We start from the raw sequence: 14,571 nt of genomic DNA on the forward strand, positions 1-14,571 counted from the left end.
AGAATAGAAGGTGCCAGAACTGGGGACAGGAGGAATAGGTGCTGCAGGTTTGGGACAGGCGGGATGGGGGGAGTGACAGGATTCGGAGGTGCTCATGCAATCTGGGTACCTATTGAGAGGGAGGAACAGTAAAGCAGAGATCTTTTTTGTCTCTGATGTGAAAAATTATTTGCGGCTCGAATTTCAACCTGTGGAGGCTTCTTTCTTAAAGTCTACCCGGATCCAGGCTTGACACGGATTTATTCAGGAAAAAAAAATTCAGGAAGGGGGCGTGCCTAAATTTAGCGAAACTTTGGAGCCCATTAGAATCATCATCTCTGGTTTCACCTAACAGGCTTGAGAGGGACTATCTGAGTGGGAATTGTTTTGCCATCTTTATAATCCTTTAAAACAATCCTTTATGCGATTCCCAAAGGCTGAACGTCCCAACATCACAGAAAAGAGTAAGGGCATATGTGAGTGAGACCAGGGGTTGAAGCTTCGCCCTTTGCTAGGTGATTGGTTCATCTCTGAGCCTCAGTTTTCCCATCTGCAGGAATGGGAATGACACGCATCTTCATGGGTCACTAAGAGGACTGCACAAGAGGCACTGTTTAAACGCTGAGCACGGGTCCAGCACGTGGTGGGAGCTCCATGAAAAGGGGTTTGCTGGCATTTTCACAAATGGACCTCAAGCGGAGAGGGACGGGTTTAGGGGTGGTAGTAAATGACACCCACTCCCTGTCCTCATTTGGAATCAGTTTGAAACAGGAGATACGAGAATCTGACAGATGTGTTGACACCTGTTGTTACCTTAAAGATCCTAAAAGATTCTCCCAGTACGAGAGCCATTTTCACATAGTAAATCAGCAAGTTCCCTGACGTGAGCCTACGGCATACACAGGCGATTTAATGTTTTATCCTGCAAAGCTCATTCCTCTCCAAGCAATTCCTCCTTCTGGCGCTGGAAAGCCCCTGGCATTTGTAGGGCGCCCAGCCCTCCTCCGGCTGTATCTTGACTACAAGCCAAGAGGCAGACGTGGGAAAGAAGCACCACTCCTGCAGAGAGGACTTACTCCTGCCGGGGAATCAGGGCGCAGAAGTGATGGAGAGGTTGTTCATCAGAAAGCACCTGGGGCAGCACAGCCCAGCTGTCTGGGGCACCGCCGGCGTCCCCTGAGCAGCAGTGTGCCTGCCCCTTGGTTGGCCACGGGGCATTCCTGGGGGGGAGGGGTGGACAGCTTCCACCGCCTCTGTCACCATCACTGTGCCGCCCTGGAAAGTGACCCTCGCTGCTGATGGTCACAAAGGCGCCAGGGCCTCCTGCACGTGGAAAGTTCACAATTTAGGAACGTCCTCTGGTTGTTGATCCTGGGACATCCCCAAAAGACTTCTGTTAAGCACTTTGAGAAAGGAAATGAGGTTTCCTTGCTGCTGAAGATGGCTTACCAGCTCTTTTCCAAAAAATCAGTGCAGTTCAACTTGCCCGGTTTGTATTGGCTTCACTTCTACTTCCTGTTGCCACTTCTCCCAGATACCAGCTGAGCCGAAGAACAAACAAAAATAGTTTTCTGCAGCAAAAACATTTGGTTTCCTCTCCCTTCTCCCAGCTGGCTGCAGTGCGCTGGGCCTTCAGAATTCTTGCTTTGCCGCCCTGCTCGGCTCCTGCGACCATCTTGTCCGCTTTGCCTGGAGGGTCTTGAGATCCGGACGGTTTATTCTTAGGGTCAGTTTGGAAGAATCTTTAACCATCTTCCAAAGGAGTCTATTTCACTGCCCTCTGTCTTCATCTTTCTGTCATCCTTTCTTATAACACTGAGAGCTGCATTCTAGCACAGAGACTTCGAATTCTCTGCAGGCTTATTAAGGAAGCAGTGAGTTAGAGAGGGTGAACAAAAAGTGGAATCGCAGCTGGGAGAGGTCAGTGATGGGTTTGGAGTTGGTTCCATTCATTTTGTTTCACTGTATCTCAGGGAAGTTGATGTTCAGAGTGAACAGCGTTATTGAGGTGTGATTTTCATACCTTAAAATTCACCCGTTTTAAGTAAAAACAATCCAGTGATTTCTGGTAGATTGACAGAGCTGTGCAGCCTTCACCACACTCCGATTTTAAAACATTTCCAAGATCCCCAAAGTTCTCTCACGCCCATTTGCGGTCAGTCCCCATCCCCACCCCTGTCCTCAGCAGCCACGAATTTACTTTCTGTCTCTATAAATTTACCTTTTTCTGGAGATTTCCTATGAATGGAATCATACCATATGTGGTCTTCTGTGTCTGGCTTCTTTCACTGAGCATAATGTTTTTGAGGTTCATCCGTGTCGTAGCAGGTGTCAGTGCAGTCGGTCCTCTGTATCTGTGGGTTGCACATCTGTGGATTCAACCAACCACAGACTGAAAATACTCGGGAAAAAAATTCCAGAATGTTCCAAAAAGCATAACTTGAATTTCCTGCACACTGACGATTATTTACATAGCATTTACATTGTATTTACAACTATTTACATAGCATTTACAGTGTATTAGGTATTGTAAGGAATCTAGAGATGATTGAAAGTACACGGGAGGATGTGCATAGGTTACATGCAAATCATATGCCATGTATATAAGGGACTTGAGGGTCTGTGGATTTTGGTATCCAAGGTGGGTCCTGGAACCAATCCCCCAAGGATACTGAAAGATGATTGTACTTCATTCCTTGTTACTGCTAAATATCATTCTATTGGATAGATATGCCATATCTTGTTTATTTGTTCTCCATGTTGTTTTTTTTAAATACTGCAAGATAGGCCTAAAGTTTAACCTTTCTGGGACATTTGATGATCACATGGGTGCCGTTGGTGTATGTATGTGAGTGTATTGGACAAGCAGAGTGATTTATGTACTGATTTGAAAATTGATCTTTTTTTGTCTTATCTACATTGCATTTTCAAGTTGTATTATGTGTACAAAGTATTTAAAATATTTCTTTTTGGTTTTTAGTTCCCAAGAATATACTCACAGCGATCGATCCAGCCGTTGCTAATCTAAAACCTTCTGTGAAACAGAAAGACGGTGACTATGGTAAGGTTTATGGCTTACTACCAGCATTTCTCTTTAAGTAAAGGTGAACAGCCCCATGTGACCGCAGGTGGGTGCATACCGGTTAGGATGGAAGGTGTGTGAGCTGCCAGCTCTGAGAATGGCAGTGCTGTGGCAGATGGTTGCAAATGGTGGCCAACATTTTGTGTTTTAAATTATAAGTAGGATAAATCCCCCTTCCATTCCCTCTCTTATTTCCTAAAAGAAAAATCACCTTGAAAAAAGATCTGCTCAGAAATAAATCTGGGGTTCCTGGATTATCCGATGAGCATGTTGGAAAGAGGATCACATAGGGCAGCGGTCCCCAACCTTTTTTTGGCACCTGGGACCAATTTCATGGAAGATAATTTTTCCACAGACCGGGGCTTGGTGGGGGGGGGATGGTTTCAGGATGATTCAAGCGCATTGCATTTATTGTGCACTTTATTTCTATTATTATTACATTGTAATATATAATACAATAAGTATACAACTCACCATAATACTGACAGCAGGCAGAGCTCAGGCGGTAATGCAAGCGATGGGGAGCGGCTGTAAATACAGACGAAACTTCACTTGCTCACCTCCGCTCACCACCTGCTGTGCAGTCCAGTTCCTAACAGGCCACAGACTGATACCAGTCTGTGGCCCGGGAGGTGGGGACCTCTGCCATAGGGAACCTGGGTGGGCCATACCCAGGCTGGACCTGCGTGCCTCCATCCACATGTGCCCTTCTTCCTGAGGTTTTCACTGGACTTTTGTAAATAAGGGGATGAACGTTTTGGTTTTCTTATCAAATCTAGAATGGAGTTCAGACCCTTGGGGCTCTTGATAGAAATTACAGAGGCCCCCCAAGACAATCTATATAAGATATTGCACTTTGCAGGTTGAGAATTTGTCTTGTGTTACTTTAATTACATTTATGAAGTTTTTCCCCCTAAGAAAAAAACTAAAGTGTGCTTGTTATGGAGCACACAGGAAAGCACCAAGAAATAGAACTCACCCTTAGTCTCAAAGCTTAGAGATAACTATTGTTAGTATCCTATGTTCTTCTAGTTCCAGCCCTCCAGCTCTCCACCAGGCTCTGCTTCTCCCAGCCTCTCCCAGCCCCTCTGCTCTTTCTAACAGGGGTCCCACCGAGATCCCATGAATATCCTGGCCCCCCTGGAGTGGAGGCCTGAGAGCCATGTCTGACATTCCCAGGGGTCCCCAGGGCCCTTAGGCTACCCCATCAGGGGCTCCCTAAGCTCCATCACAGCAACTTAACCAGGCGTCCGAAGCCAGATCCACCCTGTATTTTGCTTCATTTCCAAAAAAGTAGCCCAACACAACCTACTTCCATAATTCCAGGCCTTCTTATCTGTGGTCAACAGAGCAGACAGCAGCTCTGTGGTTAAGTGGGACATTATTAAATCTCCCAGAGGCATGATGTATGCCATTGCCTTTAAAATGGGAAAATAAATGTGTTCCCTTCTGCAGTAGAGTAGATGAATGAAGTTGGAACCAACAAATTTTAGAATTTCTGAATCCCTTTTATCACTTAATATTTTCAGAGACTGCTTACTAAATGCTCTTCCTGGCTTAGTCTTCCCCAATTTTGTCAGAGGCCCACTTATTGGATCTCTATGACTTTTTATTTATTATGGCAGTCCTGGATTAGGAAAAAACGCATACTGTGAACAGTTGTGATTAATCGGTCTTGCATTTTTTACAAAACAGGTATAAACTTTGACCCGAAGAAACCAAGAGTTCTGAGGAAAGATGGAATTATTGTCAGCCACTCCCTGGCAGCATTTGCTTACCTTCGAGGTAGGTCAGTGAATTAATAATGGATTTACTGTATCCTTACTCACAAATGCTCTGTTTAATTACAACACTTGGATGGCTAAAGAAAAAGGACTTTAAGTTTGACACAGCAACTGCAATCTTCTACAATCCAGAAACACAGAGGCCCGAATTTAGGTATGGTTGCCACTGGCAACCAACAAGAGAACCACATAGGGAAGTAGCAAAGGCTAAAGTCACACTATGTAGCAGTTGGGCTCCATGGGAATTTTCTGCTTTGCAAAGTAGGAAGCTGAGGAATGCATTTTCCAGCTCTAAAATTTGGGAAGGGCATAGGATTATTGAATTCCACCCTTGGCTGGAAGAAAATTGGGCTGAAAGATGACTTAGTGAACAAAACAGGTCATGCTCTGTGAAAGGAGAGCCCCTTTCTGAGTGACCAGCATTACTTCTCACGGTTCCAAGGTTTCCCTTGATAATCTTCCCCTTAAGGATCAATCAGACTCAGCCCTCCTTAATTAGCAGAGCCCAAATTGCTCATGGTGCATGCTACCTTTCCTCACCAGCCTCGCTGCTCACCTCTGGAGAGACCGTATTTTGGAATGTCAACTCTGCAACTTTCGACAATGCCTGCCTGACTCTGTTCAGAGAGCCAAAACCTCTGAAGACTTTTGTAAAATACACGGTAATACAATGCATTACGGCATTACTTACTCAAGACCTGCCAGAGCTGGGGCTGTTTGGAGTAAGCCTTCCTCAGAAGAAAATAAAGGCTTAAGGAAACATCTCAACACAGGAGATAAAACAGTCTTGGGACCTTCTTACCAATATCCTCCCTGTGTGGTGGTTGTGTGGTTGTTGAGGATCTTCTCTTTTCTAACCACCCTCCCATTTCTGTTTCTTGCTGTTCCGGACAATTGTCAAAGTTAAGAGATGTAAGGATTTTTATTGTTGAAAATATCACATATTTTCAAAGTCCCCGGAGAGCCCCTTGGAGGAAAGACATCATGAAAATCCTTCACACAGAGGAGGAACTAGGAGGCTGCTTATGTGATGCGGCCATTCTGGACCCTGTCAGTTCCTCTCAACAGCTGTCTTGGTCAGCTCAGGCAACCATAACAAGATACCATGGGCCCGGTGGCTTAAACAACAGAACTGTATTTTCTTCCAGGCTGGAAGGCCATGATCAAGGGGCTGGCAGGCTTGGTTTCTGGTGAGGGCTCTCTTCACGGCTTGTAAACAACTGCCTTCCCCCTATGTCTTCACACAGCAGGGAGGGAAAGAGAGAGAGAGAGAGAGCTCTAGGTGTCTCTCTCTTTTTTTTTTAATTGAAGTATAGTTGATTTACAATGTTGTGTTAATTTCTGCTGTACAGCAAAGTGATTTAGTTCTACATATATATACATTCTTTTTCATATTCTTTTCCATTATGGTTTATCACAGGCTACTGAATATAGTTCCCTGTGCTATACAGTAGGACCTTGTTGTTTATCCATTCTATATATAATAGTTTGCATCTGCTAATCCCAAACTCCCAGTCCATCCCGCCCCCACCCTCCCTCACCCTTGGCAACTAAAAGTCTGTTCTCTATGCCTATGAGTCTGTTGCTGTTTCATAGATATGTTCATTTATGTCATATTTTAGGTTCCCCTTGGTGTCTCTCCTTATAAGGACACTAATCCTTTTGGATCAGGGCCCCACCCATATGACCCCATTGAACTGTAATTACCTCCTTATAGGTTCTGTCTCCAAATATAGTCACATTCATTCAACACATGAATCTGGGGGGGACAAAATACAGTCCATAGTAGTGACCCTGAGAGAGGGACTCTTATCCCCTATTCTGCACACAGGGAAGCCGAGGCTCAGAGGAGTTGAGCCAGGTGCCTGAGGACACCAAGTGGCTGGCGACAGGGCAGGATTCAGACTCAGCAGATATAAAACCTGCCCTCCAGCTTCTCCAAGAGAGACGTATGCCTTTCAGAATTTTGAAGGATGGACATGACTCATGACCTCGAGTGATCTAAATTAGATTGCCTCCATCCCTGTCTAACCTTTTACACACTCATCACTCCCAGAAGTTGTTGGAGAGATTTATTTGTTAAACACCCATCTCTCCACTAGACATTAACTATTTCAAGTACAGATGTTTGTCACCTTAGTCATTGTCATATCCTACTGCCTGGGACAGAGCTGGCACAGAGTAGATGCACAGTAAGTAGTTAATAAATGACCATATGAAGAGTCCTCCTCTGGTGTCATGAGCTATCCTGTACCTAATCATCACCCTGTATTCGCTGTTTGTAGGTATTCAATTTTTAAGGCATATAAGGACTTGGTGGGTTGTTATTTGGTTTTATAGAGGGATGTTTAAGCACGTTCAACTCAGCAAGCCGCAACCAAGCCGAAATTTCATGTCAAAGAGAAAGAGGCTCTGAATGTGTGGTGTCATGTGTTAGTGAAATGAAGTTGCTATAGAGGTTCATTTGTCAAATCACAGAGGCTCACGAAGTCTTAGGGAAACAGGGACATCTGCACTTGCTGGTGCATTTCCTGGGCATGTCACTCTCTGGGTGGTCACTCTAGAGGTCCCCAGCCCACCTCGTCCTCCTCACGGGGCAGGCCAGCACACTGCAGTGAAGGGCAGGACGTCAGGCTGAGCTGTTTCAACACGAGCGTCACACACTGAGAGCGTCACCCTCATCGTCGTTAGAAAGCGGTGCCCCAGCCAACTCTCAGTGGCATCCTTATCCTTGTTGCAGGGATATGACCTGAAGGCTGGACTGGGGTCCCTGGGCACCCACCAAAGGGAGGAGACCCTCCTACAGGAGGGACCCCAACAGGAGCCGCCAAGAGTGAGCTGGGAAGATTCTGGCAAAATCAGCTAAATAGACAGTAGATTGAGCAAATCCAGAAGGACGTTTCCCCAGGTCAGGCTGTAGGTAGCTTTGCTGCATTAGTGCAGCCAAGTTCACATGGAGGACCAGCAGACCAGAACCCAGAATCAAGGGGCCTGTCCTGGGATGTTGAGACACAGAGGCTGGTGGAACGGACACAAGGATATCCAAGGGTCCCTGATGAACGATTTTGCTTTGGGCCATTTAAATGATCTGTGAGACATTTTCTTAGGAGTGTTAGAATTTACCCTCCTCTCAATAATATAGACCTACTCCTTGAATTCATTCTAGAATTTAGATCATGGGTCTGAAGAAACTCATAGAGAATTTTTGATATTAGGGAAATGGAAAGAGGTGCCTGTGTGTGTGTGTGTGTGTGTGTGTGTGTGTGTGTGTGTGTGTGTGTGTGTGTGTGTTGGAGGTTTGCAGAAGGCAGTTAGCTGGCTCAGCCATCGTACCTCTGCAGATTGTTCTGAAGGAAACTTATTTAGACAGCCTGGTTCAGAACTTGATGTCCTCCATTCCACCTAGTTAGTGTTTTATTGAGTGCCCTAGTGGCCCAATATTTCAGCCCCTGCCTTGGGCTTGGGCCTGTGTGTGTCTTCGGCCTCTGGAAGCGCTCACTGTGGACTTGCGGGGTGCATGGGGTAACTGGGGCCGTGGGTGAGAAAGCAGTGCTTCTCCTGAGTTGGGAGGGCATCATTGTTTCATATGAAAGAAACTCCAGGCTATCAGGCAAACCCCCATTGAAATAGAAGTATCATAACACATTCCAAAGTTGAAGTTACACGATCCCCTGTCAGGGAGGACGATGGGAAATCAGCGCCACCTTGTCACATAGGTGTGGATTCTGAAGTGTTCCCACGGCCTCTAATCTTTGGTTCCATGACAGAAAGTTATTATCACGTCCCTAAGTGCTGTCAGACCAGGCCCAATACTCTTTGTGCTTTCACCTGACGGTAGCAGGGCCCCAAGGGGTGGAACCCTCGCCCCAGCCTCTCGGTGTCTTATTTGGACACAAATAAGTTTGAGCTGGAGCTTGTGTTGGCTCCAGACCAGGGATCTAAGGGTCAAGGGGCCTTAAAGGCCACGGGCCACCATGGTGAGATTCCCGAGGGCTTGCTACCGCTGATGAAATTAAAGCCATTCACTTGAGCCTGTGATGAACTAAGGCTAAAATGAGAATAAGACCAACAATAGCACAGTGTGAAGATTCTGTTTGACAAGGAGACTAATGCCTTTATTTTAACAGAACGCATTCAGTATATAATAGGAAAAGGGGTCACAAAAGCCTAAAGTGGTCCAATTGATTTTAGAAAACAGGTGGTATCCCCTTAGTTTAAAGCCTGGGGCTTTGGAGAGAACCCCGGCCCGAGCTTGGGGTCCCAGCCAAGCAGCGGCTGTGGACGGATTAAATGGCTGTGACAGGAGGAGTTGAGCCAGCTCACCACCAGGGCTCCATCTAACTAAGATCTGGTGATTCTGTGACTTCAGACTAGTTGGTTCAGGTGACTAGGAAGCCTTATTTCCAATGGGCTTTCCAAGAGTTGCCATATTCTCCATCTTTGATTATTGGATCTTAGCAGACTTGGTGTAAACATGGCCTGAAGAGTGATCACTTGGCAGGAGGTACACCTGAGCCAAGAGGCACCTAGGGTCTGATGAGTGAGAAGTGCTCCTGGCAATAGAATCCAGACCCTCCCTCCCCGAGAGCAGAGGGAGAGAGGAAGAAAGGCAACTAGCATTATGGAGCCCCTGACCCACAGGGCACCAAGCCTAGTGCCGTAGACCCGCGACCCCTCCCTGCAAGCACTCAGCAGATAGCTGTGTCACCCCTGCTTTGGGCCAGGCACTGGGGATTTGGTGAAGAACAAGGCAGTTCAGTCCCAGTCCTCACGGAGCTTGCATTCTATGGTGGGGGGGGGGGGGCGGGGCGGGGCGGGGAGGACAAAACACACTCAGCAACTTAGTGACATTCCAGAGGCTATGAGACCTAATGACAGGGGAGACCTGGTCCAGACTGGGGGTGGGGTCACGGAGGGCTGGATGAAGAAGGGAGAAAGAACATTCCAGGCAGAAGGAACAGCAAAAGCACCAAGGTGCGAAGCTGTCTGGCCCCTGTGAGGGATGGAGAGAGGCCAGTGGATGGGAAAGCAGAAAGCAGAGGGATGAGTCTTTGGAGTTGAACTTGGGGAGGGCAGATCCATGGACCAGGTCCTAGCAAGCTTCATAGGCAGTGGTCTGGGTTTGATTTTTACCTTACGGGAGGAGGGGGACCGTTTATAGGTTTTAAGTAGGGCAGTGATGTGATCTGATGGCATTTTTTAAAAGATTACAGTGGCCACAGTGGGGAAGATGGATGAGAGGGGCAAGAGAGGAGAGGGGAGACCAGCTAGGGGTGAGGAGGATGGAGAAGAGAAGTGTTATCATTACTGTTTTTCAGATAAATTCACTAGATCAAAAGACACCTTAATGAAAGGAAAATACAAGCCACTTACCCAGAGATATTCACAATGTATATACTGTCTAATGATCAATATCAAGAATATATAGAAACTATAGATAGATAGAGATATATTTTATGTGTAAGAAGAAAAGCACACACAACCCCATTTAAAAGTGGGCACATGACATGAGACAGCATTTTGCGAAGAGGGACTAGGTAAGTATCTGAAGAGATGTATACGTAATTGGGGATCAGGGAAATACAAGTCAAGCCATAGTGAGATACAATTTTATACTCATATGACTGGAAAAATGTTAGAAGCCTGTCCATACTCAGTGGTGGAGAAGATGAGGATTTGCAGGATTCCTCATGCATTGCAGCCACTTTGGAAACCGCGTTGGCAGTATTTCCCCAATTCACATGCCTTACAACTCATCCAATTGCCCTCCTAGGTCAGTACCCGAGACAGACACTTGCAGGTATTCACCAGGGACATTTACAGGAATGGTCACAGCTACAAGGCCCACATACAGAAACCTGGCAGCCCCCCAGATGCCCATCAGCAGGAGAGTGAGTGAATAAACCACAGTAGTCAAGATAGCGGAATAACATGCAGCAATATACTGTTAAGTTAAAAACAAACACCAAACCCCCAACACTGTAACGTTACACCTTTTTCATAAAGTTTTTAGGAATACACAGAGATGCGATAAGCTATGTAAAAAGGCAAGTGGAGGAGTAAAGAGCATGGAATTCAGGTGGTAGTTACCTTGATGGGCGGAGGCTGGGGGGAGGGGAACCCACAGGTTAGACATGGTTATTGTCAAGGCTCTTAACTCCCACGTGGGAGGCTTATTCACAGCGTGGGTGCTGATTACAGAATTTCAAGTAATTCATTAAATAAATCAACATAAAGGAAGGCCACATATTGATGGATAAAGAGAATGTGTCATATCCTGAGGATAATGGTGAGTTTAATTCTGTCCACCTGGAGTCTTTAAAAAGAAGTAGAGATGGGAAAGGAGCGGGGGGCAGTAACTAGCCCATAGTTACCCACCTGTCTGGGGCAGAGCCAGACCTTGAATCCTCCTCGATCCTGGCCTGAGTACCTGATTCACCCATGAGACCACCGCTGGGAGTGATGGTCTCGTGGGCGAGGAGAGAAGGGGGCTGTGGGTGATCATTGTCTCCCAGAAGCTTGACCAGCGTGGGATCTTTCTGCCTGGAGCTGGCCCTGTCCTGAACCGGGATGGCTGGAAAAGGTTACAAGTGGCTGGGACTCCATTCGCCTATCGGCAGCTCTCCGTACAGGCACTGCAGGAGGTGATGGCTACAGGCGTGGCTGTCAGTGGGCTCAAGGCTTACGCTTTCCCGGGAGGAGGAGGAGATGAGTTGTGGCTGCACAGAAAGCCCGTATCCGAGTCCATGAGGACAGGAAGGGCTGGAGAGGACCGTGGCCAGGAGGCTTGGGAAGTGGGGGGGCCGGAGGCAGCGGGGAGAGGAAAGGAGGATTCAAAGGAAAGGGAGGTGAGAGTGAAGCTGGGAGTGATGAGTCCACTCCCAGCAGAGGCTTTGATGTGCAGGGGGAGAAGGAGAAACGATTTGCCCCATCAGATCAGGGCCTTGGGTCTTAGCATCATTTTGTGCTTTACGGTTTACTGACTGTGTCCCAAATGCCAGTCTCCCAATCCCTGTTCTACCACAGCTCCCAGAAATGAACACGGCACAAAGGATGTGTGTCTCTGTCTGACCAAATCTTCAAAATACCTTGACCCTTAGGAAAAATATATCGTTATTAATAGCACTACAGACACAGCTCACTGCCCCTCCCCTGGCCAAAATCAGTTCTGCATTCAGACTTCTGTGTCTTAGAGAGAGTGATGAGATGGTGCTCGTAGGGGCGATGGCAACAAAGGACATTTGAGTCCAGTGACTTGAGCTGCGAGTGAAGGAAGCCGAATGGGGAAGTTGCATGATTCAAGAAGATAACGTGTCCCACTTAGATCTCTCCCGTCAGATCACAGCGGCTGGATCCCTTGACTGTACATGAAACTTAACAACTGTCAAGTTCTGAACCTCCAGTCTGCACCTCTGGGGAAGGACCGAGGCAGTGAAGACAACAGTCATCATTATATTCAAGTCTAGTGAACGAGGAGGCCATGTGCCTTGGAGGAGGCTGGTTCCATCGAGACGTAGGAGCAAATGCCAGTGCACATCTCACAAGCTGCTTGCAGCTCAGGAGCTGGACTTCTGTCCTGGCTCCACCTAAAGAGGCCAGCTGAGCTCAGACAGTGGCTCCCCTACACCTCAGCTTGAGTCTCTGTATCAGTGATCCATAAAGTACGGCCCACGGGCTGATTTTGTAAATAAAGTTTTATTAGAACACAGCCACACCTGTGTCATCTTTCGTGTTACAACAGCATAGTTGAGTAGTTGCAACACAGACTGTATGGCCTACAAAGACTTAAAATATGTACTATCTGACCTTTTGACAGAAGAGTCAGAAAAATCTGTCAACTCCCGACCTATATTATGAGGAAGTTAGCTGGATCATTACTTCCCAAAATGGGAGTGCTAACACCTCAAGGGGTACACAGCTGAAAAGTAATAGTCCTTTCCACACAGGGTTAATGTAAGGATTAAACATATGTAAAGATTTAGACCAGGGTACATAGTACAAATTAGCATTATTTCTATTTCTATTGTACAGTCATTTGGAGGTTGAACTTTTACTACCAGAACTTTTATTTATATTTATTTTTTAATCTAAAAGAAATTAAGCTTTGTAACATTTACTATATTAGTACTTACATTCATATATATACTTTATATGTAAATTAATTTTTCAAAATTTACTACTATTAATAATAGCTAACAGTTTATTGAACATTTGTTACATGTCATTGAGTGTTCTGAGAGCTTCACAGGAATTAACTCTGACAGAGAGGGGCTTTTGGCTCCATTTTACAGGTGAAGGAACTGAGGCACAGAGAAGTGATGTAATTCGCCAAAAGTCACACTACTAGTGAATGACAGATCTGCGTTTGAACTCAGGAGGGCCCAGCTTCTCCGGTCCTTTGCTATGTGTCCTCTCATAAACATACACATATTGACTATATATGCTCCAAACCTTTTTATTTATTTTTTAATTAGTGGGGGTATATGATCAGTTAGGTGTGGATGGTCTCAGAGATGCTGTCCAGGACTGCATATATCTGCTTCTATGGGACTTTGGCCTGGTGAAGACTGACAGCTCCTCCACGTCCTGATATGTTCTCTTTCCCTTACAGCCCACCCTGAAAGAGCTGCCCTGCTGTTCGTGTCCAGTGTTTGCATCGGTCTGGCACTCACACTGTGTGCCTTGGTCATCAGAGTGTCCTGCACCAAGGACTTCCGGGAGCTGCAGCTGGCGAGGGAGCACCTGGTGCCAGGAAGCGACAAAGCCGAGGAGGACAGCCAGGATGAGGAGGGGGAGGAGGACTCCTCTGACTCCGATTTTCCAGGGGAACTGTCGGGGTTTCGTAGGACTACATATCCTGTCTGCAGTTCCATAGAGGCTGCAGAGCTGGCAGAAAGGATTGAGCGCAGGGAGCAAATCATCCAGGAAATATGGATGAACAGTGGTTTGGACACTTCACTCCCAAGAAACATGGGCCAGTTCTACTGAAAACCAGATGCATCTTGATGTGATCACACTTTCTGAAGAGGGGAGGGTTGAAAATGCCCCTCCAGTTCTGTTTCACTCGTACCTTCTATGAAGGAGAATTTGTCATGTCATCCAATACTGGGGAAGCCAGAAAGCTCTTAAAGGGACATTTCAAACTGTTTACAGCACATTTCAAAATAAATATGGAGGGAAGAAGTCTTGGTTTTCTGTATTTATTTAAATTCATGTCTATATGCTAACAGAACTAGAGTTCGCATTTATTGAGCACTTATAATGCCAGGCACTGTTCTAGCTGCTTTTCATGTATTAAGTCATTTAATGCTCACGACAACTTCGTGAGATGGTGCTGTCATTATCGTTTTACAGATGGGTAAACAGAAGATCCCTATCTATCCGTAAAAGAATTATACTAATATTCACAATGGCAAGCATGAGTTCAGTCACTCCATGTTCACTGGTGGTAGACTTTAATCACTAACATAATTTGTTTAGAGAAGGGATTGGCAAAGTTTGTTTGTTTTTTTTAAGAGAAAGATAATAAATATTTTAGGCATTGTAGGTCAGATAGGTCTGCCACAACTACTCACCTCTGACACTGGAGCTCAAAAGCAGCCACAGCTAATAGGTAATGAATGAACATGGCTGTGTTTCAATAAAACTTTATTTGTGGAAACTGCAATCTGAAATTAACTTTCGTATGTCGCATATTTCTCTTTTTTTAATCAATTATTTTAAAAT

At 45.9% G+C, this 14,571-nt stretch overlaps 1 protein-coding gene across 9 annotated transcripts in view; it reads left to right on the top strand.

Moving 5' to 3' along the window:
* The window catches only part of EVA1C (eva-1 homolog C), an 83,525-nt gene extending 69,497 nt beyond the window's left edge, over positions 1-14,028 (top strand). For 4 of the 9 annotated variants that reach the window (XM_082459776.1, XM_082459779.1, XM_082459772.1 and 1 more), the window contains 4 exons: positions 2,960-3,040; positions 4,757-4,850; positions 5,389-5,507; positions 13,457-14,028. In XM_082459776.1, the coding sequence (XP_082315902.1) occupies positions 2,960-3,040; positions 4,757-4,850; positions 5,389-5,507; positions 13,457-13,833 (671 nt within the window). In that variant the 3' untranslated portion in view covers positions 13,834-14,028. The remainder of the gene's footprint in view (positions 1-2,959; positions 3,041-4,756; positions 4,851-5,388; positions 5,508-13,456) is intronic. The other 5 variants (XM_082459778.1, XM_082459775.1, XM_082459780.1 and 2 more) reach the window with 2 other exon arrangements.
* The last annotated feature ends 543 nt before the right edge of the window (positions 14,029-14,571 follow it).

This window comes from Balaenoptera physalus, assembly GCF_965194825.1.
Source record: "Balaenoptera physalus genome assembly, chromosome: 4".
NCBI classification, from domain to species: Eukaryota; Metazoa; Chordata; class Mammalia; order Artiodactyla; family Balaenopteridae; genus Balaenoptera; species Balaenoptera physalus.